Source organism: Peromyscus californicus, unplaced genomic scaffold, assembly GCF_007827085.1.
Source record: "Peromyscus californicus insignis strain IS unplaced genomic scaffold, ASM782708v3 Scaffold_7__1_contigs__length_154581171, whole genome shotgun sequence".
NCBI classification, from domain to species: Eukaryota; Metazoa; Chordata; class Mammalia; order Rodentia; family Cricetidae; genus Peromyscus; species Peromyscus californicus.
In genome coordinates, this window is record NW_026294595.1 from 101,688,008 (window position 1) to 101,710,983 (window position 22,976).

At 47.8% G+C, this 22,976-nt stretch overlaps 1 protein-coding gene and 1 long non-coding RNA gene across 4 annotated transcripts; one reads left to right on the forward strand and one right to left on the reverse strand.

Annotated features, from left to right (window-relative positions):
- Positions 1-16: 16 nt before the first annotated feature.
- Tmem127 (transmembrane protein 127) lies at positions 17-13,802 on the forward strand. Of its 3 annotated transcripts, none has more exons than XM_052724477.1 (4): positions 17-164; positions 491-874; positions 8,901-9,065; positions 10,024-13,802. In XM_052724477.1, the coding sequence occupies exons 2-4, from the start codon at positions 631-633 to the stop codon at positions 10,329-10,331; spliced, it is 717 nt and encodes a 238-aa protein (XP_052580437.1). In that variant the 5' UTR covers positions 17-164; positions 491-630; the 3' UTR covers positions 10,332-13,802. The 3 variants fall into 3 exon arrangements, with proteins under 3 accessions (XP_052580437.1, XP_052580436.1, XP_052580435.1); XM_052724476.1 differs by having other exon boundaries at positions 557-874; XM_052724475.1 differs by having other exon boundaries at positions 17-874.
- On the reverse strand, positions 11,906-22,495 carry LOC128101401 (uncharacterized). Its single transcript, XR_008215083.1, has 4 exons — positions 22,383-22,495; positions 20,059-20,244; positions 14,145-14,322; positions 11,906-13,746 (listed from the first exon to the last, which is right to left on the reverse strand). It is a non-coding gene; the product is annotated as an uncharacterized LOC128101401 (long non-coding RNA).
- Positions 22,496-22,976: the final 481 nt, after the last annotated feature.

Here is a 22,976-nt window from a genome sequence, read left to right on the forward strand (position 1 = left end):
AGGAGGAGAAGGGGGTGGGGTGCGGCTGGAGGAAGCCGGAAGTGCATCAGCCCGGGTCCGTCTGGGCGTTGCGGGATTGGGGCCTGTAATCGCTTGGCCCGGGCAGCTGAGAAGCCCGTGACCGGGCAGAGCGGCGCCATCCCGGCCCTGAGGCCTACTGACCGGTGAGGAGCAGGGACTAGAGTAGGGAGGGTCACTGTGGCTTAGGTCCCACCTCAGAGTGCGGGTTCCGGATCCCGGCGGCCCAGCCGCATCCTCCGCCCCTCAGCAACCCTCTGCCCAATAACCCCAGTCTAAGTCTCCTCCGCCCCCCGCGCCAGTAGCTGACCCCCTGTACCTCCGCCTGTACATCCTGGCATGTCCACAGCCCACCTAGTCCCCTGTCCTCTAGGAGTCCTAGTCCAGCACCCTCATCCAGAGCCCTCGGTCCCCGCCCCCCGAGTTCCCGCAGTCCTTTGGTCTGTGCTCAGCCCTGGGTCCCACCCCGCAGTCTCTGGTGCGGACCCTGACAGCTCCCGGCCAGCTGCCCATCGCTTTGCTCTCCACCCGGGTACAGACAGGCTCTGCGCACCCCGCTGAGGTCGGCGGCCATCAGCAACGACCGCAGAGCTACAGCGGGCGGCCCCGGGCATGTATGCCCCTGGAGGCGCAGGGCTGCCGGGAGGGCGCCGGCGGAGGAGCCCGGGAAGCAGCGCTCTGCCCAAGCAGCCGGAACGGAGCCTGGCTTCGGCCCTGCCTGGCGCCCTGTCCATCACGGCGCTCTGCACTGCCCTGGCGGAGCCCGCTTGGTTGCACATCCACGGAGGCACCTGTTCCCGCCAGGAGCTGGGGGTCTCGGACGTGCTGGGCTATGTGCACCCGGATCTGCTGAAAGGTGAGGGCTCTGATCTCCTGCTCTCCCGGCTTGAGGGGCGGTGTAGAACGGACACGGGACTGGCATAGATAATCAGCATAGATAACCAGAGGCAGTCATTTGTAAAAGGCAACAGCCCCGTTCATACTTGGTGTTCATGCCCACCAGGTGGCTCTGTTTGGGGGGTCTAGCACCTCATCAATTCTGATGTTATTCAGCCAAGCACTTAATTCTCACCGTCATGCTAATCCAGAATGCTGCTATTTTAGGTTCTGCCAGAGAAAGGGCACTTTATAGATAGAAGAAATAGGGTGTTAGGTATCACAATTAACCACTCCTTTCTAACAGACCTGTGAGATGCAGAAAAGTTGTTTGGGGGCAGCTTGATTGATGGAGAAAACAGAACTGTTAATATGACCAATTGTAAAAGATATTTTAGTATTCTTTGATAATTGGACTTACAGTAGAGAGTACTTGTGACATCCCAGATCATCAGACGTCAGTTCCATTGCCACACTCAACAGTTGGAATTTGGCTTTCCATGCCCTTACAGGTATACCTGACTGAGATGGTTGCTTTATTCATCAACGAATTTCCCAGACCAGCAGGCAGAAGAAAATATCTATTCTGTTTACTGATCAAATAGGAGTCCAGAGCTTAGCGGAGCGCCTGTCTCAGGAGCCTCATAGCTCCTCCTCTGTTCCTAGGAGTGAGGATAAAGGCTGTACCATGTGAAAGCAGGACTGTACTTACTGAATTTTAATGTAAAAATGGCCAGTGGGCCCCAGATGGTCCCATCTTGTTGTCCTCAAGTCTTTTGAACTAGTCTCAAAAGTCTTCACGTTTCTTCTCTGCCCTCTTTAGTTCTGGTACATTCCTGTTAGACATGAGCAAGGTGTCTCAGGGAGGGCTCAAGCCCTGGTGAAAAGGTCAGCGCCCCTCTGCATTAAAAAAGACACTGCTATAGGTCTAAGATGAAAAACCTTATTCTGTCACCTAGTGTTGTCTTGCTTGCTGAGTTCTCTCTCTCTCTCTCTCTCTCTCTCTCTCTCTCTCTCTCTCTTTCTCTCTCTTTTTTCTCTGAGACAGGGTTTCTCTGTGTAGCTTTGTGCCTTTCCTGGAACTCACTCTGTAGCCCAGGCTGGCCTCGAACTCACAGAGATCTGCCTGGCTCTGCCTCCCGAGAGCTGGCTTAAAGGCGTGCGCCACCAGGCCCGGCGAGTTCTCTTAAGTTTGCTTCTCTTTGCACATTCAATGCTTTAGGATGATTTTTATAGAGAACAGGGTGGAATTTTCTGGTTTGAGATTTTTTTAATCCCCTCTCTTCCTGAGTTTGTCCCTTTAAGATCAAGGTTATGCACTGGATGGAGCCCTCCTGATATGCAGGCCTCCTGATATGCAGCGTTGTCTTAGCATATACCTGATAGCACAAAGGCTGTGGAGTTTGAGTCTGGATGCTTTCCCATTTCTTTGCACTCACCTTCATTTGTGCCTTTTGCGTTTGATGCCGTGGTTCTTGTGTTTTAGGAGTTGAGTGTCACACACAAACTGGGAGTTTATGATGACAGTCTTTTGCAGGTCATCCCTGGGGTGGAAGAAGGGTCATAACATTCACATGGTGTAGAGAGAGGCAGATTGATCTTACATCCTTGTTTCAGAGATCCAGGAAGGAAGTGAAGCGAGCTCCCCAGGCTTGCCCTCCTAGGTGGCATCACTGGTACTGCCTCCCATCTGTTGATGCCAGAAAAAAATGGTACTGTCTCCTTAATTATGTTTATCCTTTGTTTTACTTTGGCTGTTGTAAAGAAGGATCTCATGATACCCTGTCTTGGTGTACATCCCTGTCAAAGGCATGTTAAAATAAAAATCAGCTCTTGGTTCAAGTTTTTGTTTGTTCACAGATGTATTTGCCCTTTCTAAGAAATTATTCAGACCACATTTTGTCCTTTTCAAACTTGTCTTAACCTTTATACTGCATTTGCTGTGTGTTTAGATCTCTTAGCCCATGTGTGGTTTGCCTGCTCTGCTCGTCTCCTTGGCCACTGTAAGCCAGGATCACTTAGCTGCTGTCTGTAAATAGAAGCATTGGCATTGGGACCTTGTGAGCCATTGCAGAAGGCAAGGAATCTGGTCTCTTGTAGCTTCTCTTCTGCTCTCTACCTGTGATTTTGGTGCCTTGTGGGCCTTCAGGCATATGGTATCCTGTGTGACTGTGCTGATTTCTAGGTCTACCAGACGATCTACCCTGGAAGCCTGGAATAGTCCAATCCCAGGAGGAAATAGAGATGTGCTGGGCAAATATGGTGCTTATAGATACTTGCAGAGGGAAACACCCCTGCTAGGTCTCTGCAGGGAAGAGAGAGTGAGGTGGGCCAGAAGGCTCCGAAGCAAGCCTGTGTACCAGGCATGGAGCTAAGCACACTTCACATCTGCTTTAATTTGATCCTTATTTACAAAGGCCCCCAGCTCAAGGAGAGTAGGTTGTCTACTCAGAGACACAGCTGATCCAAGTTGTGACTCCGAAGTCCATGCTTTTATTACCACCACTCCTTAGTGCCCTCTGAGTTTCTTTTCCTTTCTGTTAGAGCTATGTGAAAGTTACCATTTACTATTCTGATTGAGTCTTTTGTTGTTGTTTTGTTTCTCACCAGTAAAAGTAAGCTTTTATTGGGGTGAGGAAATGTACACACACAACAAGGCACCAAAGAAAGACCCTTTGCAAAGCAGAAGGGAGATTTGGGGAGCCAAAGCCTCTCTGGTTGTATTTTTATCACAGACTCAGCCAGAGCTGTGCTTTTTAGTGCCCACACTGTCTCTCAGGCTTCAGGCTCGGCTTGGTGAACCTGAGGCAGAGCCGCTCACCCTTGCTCTGTGACCAGATGCGCGAAGGCTTTAGCAAATGCCAGCTCAACAAATTCTGTTCTGAATCCTCTCACAGAGCTTCTCTGGGCTTAGGTCCAGAGAAGGCTTAGAAATGCCCAGACTTTTAGTGTCTGCAGTAGAGACCCTGAAAGCCCTCTCTTCCTCTCTAGTGTGGCCAGCAGGGCAGCCCCACCACCAGCTTCAGGAAGCAGTTTTGAAGAATGAGTAAGTTGGGATTTGATGTCAGTGACTCACGATTAACAACAGCCACTGGAGGACCAAGGATGGAGGGCCTGTGCACCTGATGGGTTGTGACAGATGCTGATGCAACCACCAGGCCCTTGGGGGCTGTTCTTGGGTGGCTTGACTGGCACCATTGATATCTGTAAAATGATCCATCTGGACACTAGTGTACCCTGTTGGTGGTCTATGTCAGGTCTGGCTGAAAGCCAGGAGTTCCAGTGAAGGGGTGCAGAGCTGAGGAGAAGGTTCTCGGAGAGACTGGAGCAGTGGGCTAGCCCACAGGACCCCTACTGAGGAAGGAGGAAGGGGGAAGAACAGCAGGAAGCTGGTCTGAAACCATTTTAGTTTTTCTGTCTTCAGCCCATATAGGTCAAGAGGGGGTCAACCACAGACAGGTAGACTGGAAGAGCCAGAGCATTCAAAACAAATCCAGCCCTGTGACTCACCAATGACCTTGGTCAAAGTCAGTTCCTTAGGATCTGATTACATAGCAGCTGCCTTCTTCCCTGATGACTAGAAGGGACAGTCAGGCAGTGTTTACCAAAATAAACAGGCCAGAATACAACTGGAGGGGAGGATAGGATATGCTGTCTGTCTGGAATGTAGTGTACCAAACCACTTGACCAAATTTAAAGTCAAGATCCTGCCCCACACGGCCTTTTTCTCCCACAGTAAGTCACTCCTACCTACCTAGCCTTTGGGGCATTAGTGTCTCTGGAAGACCTCTTGGGGAAAGGAGTGTTATTTGCCCTCTCTGCCATAGTATTTAGGAAAGGAAGCCAGAGACTTGAAGATCTCTGGCCCTAGGAGATGCTCTTGATCAGGGCTGTCTTCCTGTCTTACCTTATGTTAAGACACTGCTCCCCTGCCGTCCCTCTCTGGGAATGTTAGCACCACCCAAAGGGAAGTTCACATTTGGCTTTCCCCTTGAGCTAGTGACTGTCAACATGTGGATTGCAATCCCTGTGGGAGTCCACCGACCCTGTCACAGGGGTTGCCTGAGACCATTGGAAAACACAGATACTTATTTACATTTCAATTCAGAACACTAGCAAAATTATAGCTATGAAGCAGCAGTGACAATCATTTTATGGTTGGAGTCACTACAACATGAGGAACTGTATTAAAGGGTCGCAGCGTTAGGAAGGTTGAGAACCACTGCCTTAAGCACTGTAGCTTTGGAGTAGAGAAGGGCAGTAGAAACAAAACATGCTGGAATTTGGTATCAGAAGCTCTTCCTCTGTCCAGAGTCACTATTCAGTCTGCGGAACAGGTAACTGCTTTCCCTCCTAGCACCTGTCCTAGGTGGGTGAGGCAGGGGCCTTTAAAACAGGCCCTCTAGTGACTTGCTAAAGATTGAATGGAGCCTGGGGCAGACCTGGCATTTGACTAGGTATAGAGTTTTTCTGGTGTCCTAACTCCTGACCAGAACTGTGCTCAGATGCCCTCGGTGCTGCAGAGGGCAGGTTTAAACACCATCTGAAGCCAGTTTTGTCCTCAGACCCTGTGTGGACACTGCTCGTCACTCAGCGAGCCACACCTTTCTTGCCCTTTGTTGTAGCTGCTGCTTCTGGAATCTGAGTCCTCAAGCTGCTGCTTCATGAGCTCAGCAGCTGCTGTCTTGGACAACGTTCCTACTAGTTCATCTCACCCTTTTTTTCAGTACACCTCTGTAGAGTTTGATTGATTATCTCCATCAAGGAAATAATAAAAGCTGCCAGTGGGTGCTTACCAGTTTCCAGGTAGCACAGTGCAGTGTCTGGGGGTCACTGTGTGACCTGGAGGAGGTCACTTAATCTTCTGGAGCTTCTGACTCCTCATCCGAGCTGTGTGATGACTTCGAGGGTGGCACTCAAGCTTGGCAAAGATAATGCTGGACCCATTTGTGTGCACAGGCTCCTGCACCTTCAGCCATGTTTGCCTTGGGAAAGGCAGGTGAAGGGGGGCCTCTTTCTTGAAGCTTTTTATCATGTGCATATCTTGCCTATTAAAATAAAAGTATTTTAAAACATAAAGCACATAGGTGTGGATATATCAGGTGCACATTTTCAAGGATATTATGTTCAACCATCATCAGAAGAAACAAAACCCAGTGTTTTTAAAGCCTCTTGTGTTCCCGTCTTCACACAGTGCCTGGCTGCACAGGGTAATGCAGGTGAACTGCTGCACAGTGGCCTATGATGTCAGCCCTTCCACCCTGTCTTTGGCAGGCATTCTTGGTAGCACTGGAACACTTGAGTCTCCAGCATTCTCACATGCCATGCAGACCCCAAAAAGAACTGATTCAGTTTTCAGTAATGTTCAAATCAGAGCCAGGAGTCAGCCCTTGCTCCCTCAAGCCTTTGTTCCTGGGCCCCTTCAGAATTCCTATGCTGTCTGGAGTAGGCAGTGCTGGATGCAGTGAGGGCAGATGCTAGCTTCTGGCAGAACTCATGGACAGCCAAGCTCCATGGCAGTAGGTAATCACCCAAGCTGGATGCTAGGTCCTCTGCAGTTAAGATCATGACAGATAGCTCTGAAGGCAGCCAGATGGAGGCACCTGAGTCTTGTCTGGGCTTAGCCAGCATATACCTGGAGAGTTTTGAGTCTGAGACTGAGTACATATGCCAGTCACAAAATGCTTGGCATTTCCCACTGCTCAAGATTCCATCATGGTCAGCATCTGCTATACTGAATCTTTTTTTGTTGGCAGTGGGTCCACCGCTTAGCTTCTTGGTCTTTCCTCCATCTGTCTGCTTTCCTCTGGTATCTAGGACTGGTGCTTTTGGGGACTGGAGACTTGGACTACTTGTATGGGGATTTTCTGTGCTCCCAGACCCTCTAGGAACCTGGTACATGATTGCAGCAGCACCTTGGTAATCGGGATGTATGCTAGAAACTGAAGATTGTCACCTTCAGATTCTAAATTTGACATCAAAGCTTAAGAAAGGAGCCTGTAGCCTCTGAGTGTGATCAGCTCTATCCAGTTTTTCCTAAATTACTCAGTGACCTATGGCCTAAATGAAAGCAATAGCTGAGGCAATAGCTGAGGAAGAGGAGGGAGAGGAAGTGAAGACTTGTTTTCTTCTTTAAACTTTCTTGGTTTTTTTGGGGGGGGTTTGTGTGTGTGTGTGTGTGTGTGTGTGTGTGTGTGTGTGTGTGTGTGTGTGTGTGTTTAGCCCTGGCTGTCCTGAAACTAGCTCTGTAGACTAGGCTAGCCTTGAACTCATAGAGATCTGCCTGCCTCTGCCTCCCAAGTGCTGGGATTAAAGGCATGAGCCACCACCACCTGGCCCTTTTTTGGTTTGTATTTGTTTGTTTGTTTTTTAAGCAGGTTCTCACTAGGTACCCCTGGCTGGCCTGGGACTCACTATGTAGACTAGCTTCTAACTCAGAGAGATCTCCTTCTGAGTACTGGAATTAAAGGTGGGCACCAACATGATTTTGATCAGCCTTTATTCCATTCTGTGCTTCAGGAAGCCATCACAGTTTCCATAGCTATCAAAGGAGACTGACAGTATTGTTTAACTGAAATCTTTAGAAGAAGGTATTTAAATACTGCAAGGATACAAGTTGCTCTGTTTTGGTGCATGATTATCACCCTAGGGACTCCTTGAATGCTGCTCTCCTGTTTTAGCACTCCTGTTCCTTGGTTTACTCCCCCATTTTGGTAGCATGTACATGCTGTCGTTGCTGAACTTTCCAGGGCTCTTGCGGTGTGGCTTCTAGCTTTTCCGCCGCTGGCTTGCCTGTCAGCTGTCTAGTCCTAATCGAAGTCTTCTCCCCTTTGTTTGTAGGGGTGCAGTTGAGGTGGTGATTGAGACAGGCTCTGGTGAAGCCCAGGCTGGCCTCAGGTTTGCTAAGTAGCAGAAACTTGCCTCGAACTCCTGAAGCTCCTGGACAACACCTCCTTAGTGCTGGGATTACAAGGGTGAACCACTGTTCAGTGGCATATTTGCCTCATTGTTAGTCTTCACCACTGTCCATTCCCAGAACTCTTTCATGACCCCAAACTGAAAACTCACAGTCAACTCACACCTTGCCGTCCCTTTCTTCGGCTCCTGGCAGCCACCATCTGACTCCTCTGGCCAGTGGTCTGACTTCTCGGCATTTCATGAACAGAATCACAATAGTTGGCCTTCTGTATTGGACTTAACTTACTTCACTTAGCTCAGTGTCTCTAAGTTCAATGCCTGTTTTAGAATGAAAATGGAAGGAATGAGTGGATAAGTAGAGAATGGGATTTAATTGACCTCTGACCTTGGTCTCTCTGGCTGTTTCAGCTCAGAAGTCAATGGCCTTTCCCTGCTGGCCCAAAGCATCCTTTAGCAAAATAGCTTAATATGCTAGCTTTGTTGTCAGAATCTTGAAAAATGGTTTGAAGCTAGCTAGGTCTGGTGGCTCGCACCTGATTGAAATACTCAGGAGGCTGAGGCAGAAGGATTATGAGTTTGAAGCCAGCCTGGGCTACACAGTGAGACTGTCTCAAAAGCAAAGTGAATGGAAGAAAGGGAAGGAGGGAGGGAGAGACGGATGGGTGGGCACTGGGCATGGTACTCAGTTTGTAGAGTACCTAGCATACAGGAAGCCCTGGTTTGTGCCATTAAATTATGTGTGGTGGTGCATGCCTGTAATTCTAGCCCTCCAGAGGTGGAGGCAGGAATATCACAAGTTCGTTATTCTCCACCCCTACTCAGCAAGTTTGAGGTTAGCTTGAGATACATGAGATCTGTCTCAAAAAGAAATATAGAAGAAATATACAGTCACCCTAGACTAGTCTTGTTGGACAAAAAGACTTGAAGTGTAGAGGTGACTCCTGTTTGCCTCTACAGAGCAGCTGGTGGCAGGAACTCAGACAGTGCCCTCCAGGGCTTCTGGCTCCCGGAGACTGGGGGAGGAAACCAAGATCCTTGCCTGCCTCAGGGTGTTTCTTGGGCATGAAGCTTCCATTCTTTCTCCACAGATTTCTGCATGAACCCCCAGACAGTGCTGCTCCTGAGGGTCATTGCTGCCTTCTGCTTCCTGGGCATCCTGTGTAGTCTCTCTGCATTCCTTTTGGATGTCTTTGGGCCCAAGCACCCAGCTCTGAAGATTACCCGTCGCTATGCCTTCGCTCACATCCTCACTGGTAAGGCCAGGGTCTACTCATGTAGGAGGGGACTGCCCTGAGGCATATTGGTACCTGGGCTTGTTTCTCTGTGGAGAGCTGTGTGATATGCTCTAGCCTTTCAGGGGTGCATTAGGGTTGGCTTCTGCCATTTGTGAGTAATTTGCCTAGGATTAGAGGGAATGTTAGAATTCCACAGGAATCTCACGGCTCTCCAAACATGACAGTTACATCATAGAACCCCAGGCCTGGTGTTAGCATGGAGGAGTCGGGCTGTCTTACCTGGACTGGGGTGTGTGGCCAGTTTCCCCCCCTGAGTACCTCCCAGCCAGGTCCGCTTCTCTGCTTGGATCCAGCCACTTCCCTCACCAGGCCTGGGCTGCTGTCAGTTCGGCTTTCAATAGTGATTGACTTCAGTTCCAGCTCAGTCTCTAAAACTTCATGATTTGGTTTTGTTTTGTTTTTGTTTTTCCCAGAGACAGTGTAGCCCTGGCTGTCCTGGAACTCACTCTGTAGCCCAGGCTGGCCTCAAATTCACAGAGATCCTCCTGCCTCTGCCTCCTGAGTGCTGGGATTAAAGGCGTGTGCCACCACTGCCTAACTTTAAAACTTCATGATCTTATATGTTTCTTCTCAGTACACAGAAGCATCCAGGGGCCTTATTATCTAATTGTAAATTCCTTCTTTCTTTTCTTTTTCCCCTTTTTTGGAGGGGCATGGGGTGGTACTGGGCATTGAATCCAGGGCCTAGTGCATGTTAGGCAAGCTCCTTACCATTGAACAATAATTCTTAAGATAGACCCTGTCTAGTCAGGATGGGTCAGATAACTGTCCTCGGCCCTAAGCCAAGAATCTTATAGCCAAGAAAGTTCTTGGCCCTGGGCCAGGCAAGTCCTCCGAGAACTGGGTGAGAGGCTGTGATTGATTCCTTAAACGTCCTGACTGTTGATCCCCCTTGTGTGCTGTCCCTGTCTCCCAGTCCTACAGTGTGCTACCGTCATTGGCTTTTCCTACTGGGCTTCTGAGCTCATCCTGGCCCAGCAGCAACAGCATAAGAAGTACCATGGCTCCCAAGTCTATGTCACCTTTGCTGTTAGCTTCTACCTGGTGGCAGGAGCTGGCGGAGCCTCAATCCTGGCTACTGCGGCCAACCTCCTGCGCCACTATCCAACGGAGGAAGAAGAACAAGCGCTGGAGCTCCTATCCGAGATGGAAGAGAATGACCCCTACCCAGCAGAGTATGAAGTCATCAACCAGTTCCAGCCACCCCCTGCCTACACACCCTAATGCCAGCCAGGGCTCTCTTCCTCAGCAGCCCTTCCCCCAGTGCCACAGCTCCTCTTACACCCAGAAGAGCCACTTCCCCCACAGGTCTCACCGGTAGGACCCTGACCATCTTCACCAAACCTTCCCCAGGTGACACTCTGCCTTTAGGGTTGTCCATTTGTCCCTGCTCCGCAGAGCTGGGATGATTTTATATAATGCACTCTTTCCCCTCCCAGAACCCTCTGCTCCTTTCCTGTTCACTAGCTCCTTCCAACCAGGGATGGTCAGATAAGTTTCCTCCCTCCGTGGGCCATGTCTTTGGGACTGGAACTTTCCTGGGTTGCTGCTGTAGTGGACAGTCCCTGAGAGAGGTGCCAGCAGGGCACAGAGGGAAGGGGCTGTGCCATGCAGGTTCACTCTGCCAGGCCCAGCATTTGTGCCACATCTGTATCTGGGCTGACTCCCTCATTCCTTCTAGAGTGCCCTAGGCCCAGCCATCCACTTTGTGGATTCTCTGCACTTTAGTCTCTGGGCCACTCCCCATGTGTGTTCTGGTTTTCTGGAGAGAAGGAATTGCTGTTGGGGAGCAGAACAGCTGCTCTCCTGCCCTGCCCTGGCTTCCTGTGGTTGGAGCCAGGCAGGGAAGCAGAACCAGGCAAGACACTGATCCTACGGAGGACCCCAGTGAAGGGAACTGAGTGCCCCAGCCCCTTCGCCTTTTAATGTGAGTGGTTTAAAATGGGAAACAGAACCAAACCAAGCATTAGCAGCCGTGTTCTCTTTCTAACACAGGGACATGGCTGTTGTTGTTCAGAAACGGAGCCTATACCTTAGACTCTGCAATATTTTGGACCATAGCTCCCTCTAAGCCTATAGTCACTTCTCCCAGTCTCTCTAACAGAATGCAGGCTTTCTGTCCTGACTCCTTCTTACAGGCAGCTGTGGCTCCCTGGGGCCTTTCTGTGGAACTAGGGCCACATGGCCCCTGCGGGGCTGAGAACTATGGCCTGGCTGGCTGGCCAGCGTGGTGCTCCTCAGAACTGTGGCACTGAGATGTAACCTGGCCTCAGTTCAGGCACAGGGGCCGAGCAGGGCAGGACCCTCCACTTTCCACAATAGTACTCCACCCAGAGGCCCATCAGGTTGGTGTCAGGACCCTGTCAGATGTGCAGGCCTGGCTGTAGCCTTCAGAGTCCGTGTGTCCCCTAGCCTGTGACTTGGGGCTACAGCTTGCTGCATGCCCCTCTTCCCTCTGGAATGTATGCTGGTCTTGCAGTGTGCTACTGGGCTGTTACTCTAGCTATTCTGTTTGCCTTGGGTCCAGTTTTATTGTTTGTTTGTTTATTTTGTTGTTTTGCGTGGAGACCTGGGGCATAAGGCAGGTGGGACTTGAGAGGCCTGCAGCTTGGATGCAGATAGGCAAGCTCTTCTTGTTCATTTATGAGCTTCTTTGGAGTGAGAGTCTAGTGCTAGCTGAAAGGGAGATGAATTCCAATCTCCCCTCACCCTTAAGACAACAGACATTTTGAGCAAGAATGGAGACTCAATACAGTCACTGAAGTGTGACTACAAGACTGTCACCTCCTCATTCTTTGGCCAGAAAGAGTGGGGCATATGTGGACAAATGCCCATGCAGATGAAGACCAAGTGTGCCCATAAGAAAGCATCTGCTTGGAGCTCCCTGCTGTGATGCCAAAGTGTGCCCCAGTATGACTCTCCCATTCTTCCAGACCCTTCTCTGAAGCAAGAAAAGCTGCCAGGGGATACCTGAGCACAAAATCAAGGAGCTAAATTAAGACTACCTTTCTGTGAAGTCCTGAGCTCATCATTGGCAGGTTTCTGAAGTATGTGGCCAGCTCTCTAACATGACATCTGAGGGAGCAGGCCAGAAGACCAGGCACCAAACATGCATGCCAAAGTGAATGAGGACTTGACCCTGTGGACTGTTCCTTGTGGTTTGGAACCCACTTTTACTAGCTTCCTGGTCCTCTGGCCTTTCTTTCACTTTTCCCTGCCATTCTGATACTGATAGTTTGTCATATAAATTCCTCTGGTTGTGTTTTTCTTTTCTAGGAAAAAAATTAAAAGGCAAAACAAAAACCAGAAACTACAAATGAGAACACAAATGCCAGTGGCTGCCTCTCATTTTTGTCATAATTTTCCAGCTGTTCTCTTCCTCCTTCAGTGATGGAGCTTGTAATGGAACAAAGTCAGGAGGAACTTGGCATGCGCCTAAATCACACATGACATTTTGATCCTTGGGAGCCTCCCACTCCTGACGTCTTTCACAGAGGAAGTTCCCAAAGCTCACAGCTAGAAACAGTAGGTGCCTCTGCCCAAGATACCAACTACAGACCTTGAGCTGCCCCTCTCTGCATGTCCTGATTAGCTGCAGAAGAGCTGTTTTCAGATCTCTAGTGGTACTTCCTGGGAAAAGCCTGAGAATGCAAATGGTTCTGGGAGCAAGGTTTGCAGAGTTGTTTTTCCAGGCAGTTGATGGGTGGAACCTTGATGGCTGCCCACACTCTTAGTTCATTCACTCTCAACCCAGCTTGGGGCCCCAAGTATATACTTGGTGAAAACATTTAGAGCTCTCTTTGGGAAGTAGTCCATTCCTAGCAGGATGCATGTCTTTCCTAGAAACTGATAATCTTCTCATTTCGTGTCCATTAGACATTTCTGTGAAGGGTCCATTGGATTATGCACAAAACACTGAACCCCATGAAAGAAATAGGATGTCTGACAGGACCTTGTCTCCCAGGATTGTATTTCTTTAGCTCAGGAGACAGATTCCCCCACAGGGAAACAGTGAAGTAAGTAGTCTCCTGGACACCTTGGGAAACTCCTATGCTTGAGATGGGAGGCTGGTTCTAACCAGAATAATTATCAACAGCTTTCTGGATGGAACAAATAGAGCTGGTTGATGTGGGAGAGCATTTGGGGAAGGGGTCACTTCCTCTGAGGGAATGGCATGGTGGCCAGGATATGGTGCAAAGTGAGATGGTGAAGGCCCACCTGACGTTCCTCAGAGCAGTAGGAAGCCACAGGAGGGTCTGAAAGCAAAGGGGATCCAGTTTTATGGACTGCTGGTAGTGTGGAGGGCTGTGATGTCCCATAAAGCACCAGAGAGTGTGGGAATTGGGGGACAGGTAGACACTGTGTGGAGGACCCTCAGGCCTGGCAGAAGCGGGAGAGAGCCCAGGAACTCCAACTCTGTCACAATGCACTAGGAGATGGGATCAGGCTTGTAGCTCAAGAGGGCTTCAGAAGAGAGGCTGTGTTGTGTGAAGGACAGCAAGGAGAGGGAGGCCTTGGGGAACAGAGTGGCTGTTGTACCTGAAGGAGGGCAGTCCTTTCCAGATAACCTCAGAATCCTCAGCTGGTTTCTCACTCAGAGGTGCCAGTGCCCTGGGCCATGACAGTATGGAATACGTTTCTGTGGGGAGACAGAAAGGAACTAATAAACTTTATAGCCTTTGTTTTCAAACAGTCTGCAGTCTTCCTGTACCTTTCTGTGGGAGTGCCACTGGGATGGGGGCCAGGCAGAAAAGATGACTCCTGAAGTTAGGCAGGAACTCTTTTTTTTTTTAATTATTTATTTTTATTTTATGTGCATTGGTGGATGTTTTGGCGGCATGTATATCTGTGTGAAAGTGTCAGACCCTCTGGAACTGGAATCAAAGACACTAGTCAACTGCCATGTGGGTCCTGGGAATTGAACCTGGCTCCTCCAGGAAGAACAGCCAATGCTCCTAACCACTGAGCCATCTCTCTAGCCCTGAGGCATGAACTCTTAGGGACAGTGGTTTGACAATTAAGATGCCACTTCCTCACCTATGAGCTGTGGGGAAAATGCTTGACTTAAGTGCTAGAGGAGAGGGCTCTTTCCTCAGGAGAGATTCATCGTGGACTGGTCTGTCCATTCTGCCAAGGAGGAAACCCCAGGTCTGGTGAGGGGTCTTTTCCAAAGATGTTGAAGGGAAGGTAGAGGCCTCCTCTGCCAATCATGTGTCTGAGGAGTTAGAGAACAAAAGAACTTTGAAAGAGGCAGTTTCCAATCCACTTTTTACATAGGTCTTTCAGAGTTCAGGGCCTGTTTGAACCACCTTGTCCTGACTGTTCTAGAAGATGGCAACTGGTCCCCTAAGAGAGCACTTTGTGGTGAGACGGGCCATGTACCCCATATGTTTGCCTGTTCTACCACTTTCTTGGAGATGGCATCTCTAACTTGACTACTTGTGTTGGGTTTTTCTTTTGGAAAATCCTCAGGGTGGTGGGTGGCTTTTGTGTGAATAATGAGGATGCCCCCTATTCTTCCTACAGTCTATCAAGAGAGCAAAGAAAATTTGTATGTGTATACATATATATTTCTGTTTTGTTGATAGGTCCAAGTTGTGAATTCATTAGACCAAAAGGGCAGACTTTGTGTGTGTGTGTGTGTTTGTGTGTTTTGAGACAGGGTTTCTCTGTGTAGCCCTGGCTGTTCTAGAATTAGCTCTGTAGACCAGCTGGCCCAAAACTCAGTGATCTGCTTGCCTCTAGCTCCTGAGTGCTGAGATTAAAGGCATGCCCCCCAGCTTTTTTGAGGGGAGGTGTCATACATTTTGTTGTTTAGTTTGTTGTTATTTTCTAGAGCATTTCATGTAGCCCAGGCAGGCTATGTAGAAGAGATGACCTTAAACTCCTGATCATCCTGCTTCCGCTTCTGAGTGTTGGGATTATAGGCTGAACACTTACTTGGTTTTATGTGGTACTGAGGTCAGATCCAGGACTTTGTGCATACTGGGCAAGCATTCTACCAATAAAGCTATGTTCTCAACATTGATTGATTGGTTGATTGATTGTAGACAGGCTCTTACTATTAAACTCTGGCTGGAACTCAATATCTAGACCAGACTGACTTCAAATTCACTAAGATCCACCCACTTGTACCTTCCCAGTGCTGGGGGGTTGTGCCACCATGCTTGGCTCTTTTATTTCTTGTTAACATTAATTAGGCAAATACCTGTTTTGTGGAGGATACAAAGATACTAACCCCCAAACAGGACATAGTTGGTAGAGAGCTTGTCTTTGCATGGACAAAGCCCTGGGTTTGATCCCAAGTACCACAAGTTATTAACCCACACAGTCTTGTCCCAAAGGCTTTCTAGACCAGCTGCCAGGAAAGAGAAAACCTGGAGATCAAAACCTGACAGTCAAGAAAAGCTCTACCCAGTGTAGTGACTCAGCCCTGTGACCCCAGCACTTAGAAAGGAGCCTGAGGCACAAGAATTGCCACAAGTTTGAGAGCAGCCTGGGCTACGTGGGGATTTCCAATCCAACCTAGGTTGTAGGGTGAAGCTATCTCAAAAGATGAAAGATAAGTGAAAAAGGAAGGCTTCCTGAGGAAGGGACTTCAGGTTTTGAAACGTGATTAAGCTTGATGAGAGACATCTATTGTCGGATGGCAAGTGTGAGCTGGAAAGGTGTGCTGAAAACTGAGTGCTGGTCCTCTGAAAGAACAGGTGCTGTTAACACGGAGCTATCCCTCTAGTTCTCTTACTCTTTTTCTATTTAAGAGAGAAGGTGATTAGAGATAGTCACTGTTCCTTATATCCTACCTACAATGCACTTTAAAATGTATTTATGTGTGTGTCTTTGTGCAAATATATGCCATGTGAGTGCGACTGCCCTTAGAGGCCAGAATTCAGAGCCCCTGGAGCTGGAATTACAGGAGGTTGTGAGTGACCTGATACGGGTGCTGAGAACTGAACCTGGGTCCTCTGCAAGAACATCAAGTGCTCTTAACCTCTGAGGCATCTCTGTTGCCCTCAACGATGTACTTTAACTTACATAGTCTCATTTGAGCCTGACAACCCCAAAACACAGGGCTGTATCATTAGCTGTATTTCGGGCCTTAATTACAGTGCTTTAGAGGAGGGATGTAAAATAAAAAATGGAAGATCCACCACAGAATGACTGTCCTCTCACCATGCAAACAGTAAACCCAGATTGACACTGCTATGCCTGGCAAGCTCCTTCCATGTGCCCCTCTGCTCTTGCTAGCTGGCCTAGATCTCTGTCAGTCAGTTAGTTAGGTCATAATCTAATTGCAGCTGTTGTTCCTGATGTGATTTGGTTGCTGGAGCAAATTTGTGCATCCCCTGATCAGTGTGTAGTTAGTGATCTGATGATTGTCTTTGCCCTCAACAACTTTCAGTTAAGACCATCTATAGCTGGAGTTTTCCTATGTCCACCCAGCTCCTGCAGCCACTCAGACCCAAGTAAACACACAGAGGCTTATATTACTTATAAACTGTATGGCCGTGGCAAGCTTCTTGCTATCTAGTTCTTACATCTTAAATTAACCCATTTCTATTAATCTATAAGTTGCCATGTGGCTTGTGGCTTACCGGTACTTTCACATCTTGCTTCCTCTGTGTCTGGCTGGCGACTCCTGACTCAGCCTTCCTCTTCCCAGAATTCTCCTCTCTCTTTGTCCCGCCTATACTTCCTGCCTGGCTACAGGCCAATCAGCACTTTACTTATTAACCAATCAGAGCAACACATTCACAGCATACAGAGCGATATCCACAGCACTTCCCCTGTTCTTTTTTTTTCAAAAAGGAAGGTGTTTTTGTTGTTGTTGTTGTTGTTTTCGAGACAGGGTTTCTCTGTGTAGCTTTGTGCCTTTCCTGGATCTCGCACTGTAGACCAGGCTGGCCTCGAACTCACAAAGATCCACCTGCCTCTGCCTCCCAAGTGCTGGAATTAAAGGCATGCATCACCACTGCCCGGCTTTCAAAAAGGAAGGTTTTAACTTTAACATAGTAAAATTACAATGTAACAAAACAATTATCAAGCAAGAATTACAGTTACAATATCTAGTCTATTTATAATATCTAGTCTATTTGTAGACTTCTTTAATTTGGCAAAATTAAAGAAGATATCCTATCTATCCTATATTTGTGAGTCTAAGGTTTCATATCTAACTTATCTTTTATTATAACTAAGGAAATTATAACTATCTAGTCTTCAACTACATCAAAGACCTCAGAAGGATATAATATTACCTGAGAAATGGGAGAAGGATGCAAGCAACTTTCAGGAGTCTTGGAAGAGTAGACAGAGACAGCTGGCAGCCTGGACAGTCACCTAATGTTCCTTTGTAAAGTTGGGGCATCTGTCTTCAGCCCACAGACCTAGAGTCTCTCAGTCATTTCTCTCTGTGTCCTGTAGAATATCTGGCAGTTTCCTTTGCAAAGCAGGAACCTGAAGGACCATTTTGCCAAGCAAAGTTCAGTGGTCACCATCCTATGGGTCCTGCATGTCCAGCCGATCAAGCAGTCCAGGCAAGAACAGTTTCTTGCCCAAATGGCTATTTTTGCCAAGAAGATAAACTCTATATAGAGTGTCTTCAATGCCCATCCTCCTCTCTGAAATAAATCGGTGCTGCCAGGAGCAGACACGTCTCACTGTCTAGAAAGTCTAAATTTTTAAAACATTTTAAATGTTATATTCTGTAGGTCTTTGAAGTGTTTGAAGATTACCTATCTATCTGAAATATATCTACGTATACCTGGAAAACTAAACTAACATGACTATAAGTTTGATTATCATAGGTGATTAACCAATCAGAGCAACACATTCACAGCATACAGAGCGATATCCACAGCAACCATCAAGAACTGTTTGCTCCTTGCAACTGGTAGGACCAGAAAGGCTCATTCTCACACATAGGACTCCATCAACCCCTGTACCTGTTGCTGTTCTTATTCTCTGTGCCACACTGGTCTAGGACACTGGTAACAGATTGATTGGAATTAACAACTATTCTAGCTACCTTGATAAGAAACGTATGCTGAAAGGGGAAATTCCTTGAGAAGCACAAGACTTCTAGAGTCCTAATGGTCTAGGGTAGTGGATCTCAACCTTACTAATGCTGCGACCCTTTAATATAGTTCTTTATGTTATGGTGACTCCCCAACCATAGTTATTTTCATTGCTACTTTGTAACTGTGATTTTGCTAATATTATGAACCATAATGTAAATATATTTTCTGATGGTCTTAGGCTACCCTAGTGAAAAAGTTGTTGGACCCCAAAGTGGTTGCAACCCACAGATTTGAGAACCAGTGGTCTAGGGTGTAGTGAGCAATCCTTCTTTTAACATTTTTAATTATGTGTGTATGTGTGTGTATGCGTGTGTGCCATGGCACGTGTGGTTGGAAGATAACTTTTAGGAATCAATTTTCTCCTTCCTCCCTGTAGTTCCTGGGCATTGAACTCATGTCATCAGGCTTGGTAGGAGGCATTCTTACCCACCAAACCACCTTTTTTGTTTTTCATGACAGGGTTTTTCTGTGTAGCCCTAGCAGTCTTGGAACTTGATTTGTAAACCAGGTTGGCTTCCAACTTAGGTAGATCCACCTGCCTCTGCCTTATGAGTGCTGGGACTAAAGTTGTACACCACCACACCCAGCCCCACCAAGTCATCTGAGCTATCCCTTTCAATGTAAAAGACAGGTTACTGTGCCCCTACCCCCACCATTAAGAAAGAGGTACAAAGCCAGGCAGTGGTGGTGCACGCCTTTAATCCCAGCACTCAGGAGGCAGAGCTAGGTAGATCTCTGTGAGTTTGAGGCCAGCCTGGTCTACAAAGTGAGTTCTAGGACATCCAGGACTGTTCCACAGAGAAACCCTGTCTTGAAAAACAAAACAAAACAAAACAAAACTACACAGTGTGTAGTCAGACTTTTTTTGCCTGGCCAGCCAGCTCCCAAATAACCACACGGAGGCTTCTTATTAATTAGGAAAGCTTGGTCTTAGCTTAGACTTGTTCCTTACCAGCTCTTATAACTTAAATTAACTCATATCTTTTAACCTATGTTCTTTTATGTGGCTCAGTTACCTTTACTCTGTACTGCCCATGCTGCTTCCTCTCCATCTGGCTGGCAACTCTCCGCCCTTCTCACCATCCTCTCTGCTCCCCAAATCCTGCCTAGCTACTGGCCGTTTAGCTTTTTATTAAACCAATCCAAGTGGCAAATCTTCACAGTGTACAAAAAGATTATTCCATAACAGTGCCTAGTGACTTTGGATTTGGAGGCAGCACACAACTCATTGGATTCTTCTCTGATCCATTTTCTGAATACTCCAAGTTGTCAGTTTTGAGTGGGTCCCTGAACAGAAGGCAGCATTCTCATAAGTTCTGCCTGCCCAGAGGGCCGCTTGGTCCACTACTATTTTATGTGTATAGGTGGTTTGCCTGAATGTATGCACGTGTACCATATGCATGCCTGCTCCCCAAGAAAGCCAGAGGAATGTGTCAGATCCCCTGGAACAGGAGTGACAGTTGTGAGCTACCATGTGGGTGCTGGGAACCAAGCCTAGAAGAGCAACCAGTGCTTCATCCACTGAGCTCCTCTCCAGCCCCTCAGTTTTAATTTTTTGTTTAAATTTGTGTGTCTGTATGAGAATATGCCATATGTGTGCGAGTACCACAGAAGCCATAAGATGGCATCAGATCTCCTGGAGCTGGAGTTACAAGTCCTTGTAGCCACCCAGTATGGTGAGAACTGAACTCTGGAAGAAAGCAGCAAGCACTCTTAACTGCTCAGCTATCTTTCTGGCTTCCTCAATTTTTAGTTCTAAAACTACTGGGATAAAGTATCAAGTATCAGTGAAGCCCTTGGTGCTAGAATAAAATTATTTGGAAATTTTAAAGAACTTGTTTTCCATCTTAAAAGATTTTTTAATTTTAAAGAACCTTGTTTCGGGCATGTGGTCTTGATGGCTGTAATCTTGAATAGTGGAAAACATTTTAAGTGTTTAGCTGCTAAGATTATCCTCTTCTATGGAAGATGCATGTTCTGGAGGTAAATACACTCAGCACTTGCTAGTTGCAGTTGCAGTATTCTCTTGATCTCTTACTCCTCGTAAGACCCCAATATTCCTGGAAAAATATCAAAGCCAATTATGTAGGAGGTTTTTCAGAAGAGAAGACAACTTTGTCTTTCCAGAGGACAATTCCTCTCCACTTTGCTTTATGAGGCAGATAGCAACCCCAAGCCATAGATAGGTTGGGGCTTTTGCAGACCTCAATGGTTCCTGTCAATCAACAAAAGCAGGACAGCAGCAAAGTCCAACCTTCTCATTGCTCAGGAGGCCACTACTATTTTCTATTACAAATTTCTCCTTAATTTGCTCTCAAGAAGAAATAAACACAATACCAATTTCTAAACTAACTTCAGCCCAGATAGAGCAGAAGAGGCCTAGCTTTCAGTCCCCAGAAAACATCTTTCTCCCCCAACCTTTGGAGAAAAATTTATTTTGGTACAAATATCTTAATACAGCACTGGTGAGGGTATAAGTAAAATCCTAAATCCGGTGTAAGGAACAGTTTCTTGTTTACAGGCAGGGAGAAGCTGCTGCGCCCTGATGGCAGCAGACTACTGGAGGGCTGCTCAGTCCATCTCCTAGCCAATCTGAGTAAACTTTGCTCCTTGTCTGTTAAATTCTTTGCTTCTAGGCTGTGCTCCCCAACAGCTTTGCTTTGTGTCTTTTGCAACAAGGTCTCACACCACAGCCCAGGATGGCCTAGGATTGGAAGCAGTCCTTCTGAGTGCTGGGATTGGTTACTGGCAGGAGCTATTACACCAGACTTCTCTGCCATTTTAAAACTTGTTCTGTGAGGAAAAGCAGGAGTTGGCATTACAGGAACATGCCCACCTACAGACAGAACGGCAAGTGTCACAGTATAAATATGCAAGTGCCCCCCACTCCAATTTCCCTTGTTTGAAGTGTCTGGACAAGGCACACTTTGCTCTTGATCAAGAGGGTGCAATCTGAAGCAAACACACATAGGAAGTGCATTTGGTTTTTATTCTAACTCAGGTGGCGGCTGTGTCTGTTCTCCATTGGCTGAGGGCCAACCTCACAATCTCGTGCAATTGGCTAGTCAAAAGAATTGGCACACAGGAAAAGCATGAAGGGGAAAGGAGCCCCTGTTCCTGGACTAGAGCAGTGGGCCTCTGTGTAAACAAAGGTTTTACTGGATGCAGAGGATTAAAACGTTTGTATGAAAGTCTGCCAAGGTGGGGGGAGATAAAAGGTTTTAATTTCTCGTCCTAAATACAAGTTTTATTGTGTTTGACCGAAAAGACTCTATTTTATATTTCTACATCCTTTACCAGCTCCAAATAGGTCTCCAGTTGGCTTTCCATTCACCATGGGGCAAATTGTGTTGTGTTAAAACCTTTTTTCTCGAGACAAGATTTCTCTGTGTAACAGCCCTGGCTGTCCTGGAACTCGCTCTGTAGACCAGGCTGGCCTGAAACTCACTGAGATTCGCCTGTCTCTGCCAAGTGCTGGGATTAAAAACGTGCACCACCACACCTTGGCGTGTTAAAACCTCCTAACAATATTTGTTGTCAAGGTTTTGTTTTGTTTTGTTTTTCGAGACAGAGTTTTTCTGTATAGCAGCCCTAGTTGTCCTGGAACTCGCTTTGTAGACCAGGCTGGCCTCGAACATACAGTAATCTGCCTGCCTCTGCCTCCCGAGTGCTGGGATCAAAGGCGTTCGTGCTGGGATTAAAGGCATGTGCCACCATCGCCCACCTAATAAGATTCTTAAGTATAAAGTTTGTTTTTTTTTTTGTTTTTGTTTTTGTTTTTTTTTTTTGAGACAGGGTTTCTCTGTGTGTAGCTCTGGCTATTCTGGAACTCACAGAGATCCACTTGCCTCTGCCTCTTGAGTGCTGGGATCAAAGGTGTGCACCACCACCGCCTGGCTTATAAATTTTTTTTAAAAGACGACACAGAAGCAACTTAGTGGAAAGCTTCTTGGGGGATAGCTATCCCTATCACTTTAAGATTGGACACAGACATTTTATTTAATTATTTACTTTTGAGACACACTGTTGCCCAGGCTGGCCTCGACCTCGAAGCAAAGCTCCCATCTCAGCCGCCAGAGTACTGGGATTACAGGCAGGAGCCATCACGCCCCATTTTAGAACAGTGATTTATCCAGAGACTCCATTTAGAAACCATTAGGTTGCACATGGCAAGGTATGTTTTGGGAAACTTGCTTACTTTCCCACCCTGTCGCCTCCTTCGAGTCAAATGGAGACTGGAGAGCAAGGACTAGCGCATTTTCGGATTGCAACAGGTCACCTGCTCGTGTGGCGTTCTCTGCCAGGTGTTCCTCGGCCCTAAGGATGGGCCACTGGTCCTCTCTCTCGAAGCCGGAACCCAGAACCGCGTCCCAGCTGCAGATATTCAGGAGACTTCGAAGGATCCCGACTAGGAGACCCTGGAAGGTTCCGGCGGCAGGTGACCCCAGGCCTGTGCTGGGTGCTGGTTCACGCAGGGCATGCGCCGCCCTCCACCCAGCGCAGACCCGCCCCTCCCTGGACTGTAGAGGCGGGTCAACAGGGCGGGCCTCTCAGCACAATGGAACATCACACCTGACCGCACCTCTCCGCCAGGCAGGATGGGACGTCTCTGAATGGCGGCGGCGCCAGGGTCCGAGGGTCACTCTGCGGGCGCCCTTGACGGGCCATCGTGCCGTGCCACCTAGCTTGCTAACAAGCGGCCGGGAGCCCCGGCGGATGAACACTTTGCCCTGGCCAATGAGCGCCCAGGTTCCCGGGCTGTGTCCAATCAGAGCGCGGACAGAGGAGACAG

What these genes read in the sequence shown, in the direction of transcription:
- Tmem127 (XM_052724475.1), top strand. Translation starts at nt 631, where the DNA reads ATGTATGCCCCTGGAGGCGCAGGGCTGCCGGGAGGGCGCCGGCGGAGG. An exon ending in GCACCCGGATCTGCTGAAAG is followed by an intron (nt 875 to 8,900) that starts GTGAGGGCTCTG and finishes CTTTCTCCACAG; the next exon opens with ATTTCTGCATGAACCCCCAG. An exon ending in CTTCGCTCACATCCTCACTG is followed by an intron (nt 9,066 to 10,023) that starts GTAAGGCCAGGG and finishes CCTGTCTCCCAG; the next exon opens with TCCTACAGTGTGCTACCGTC.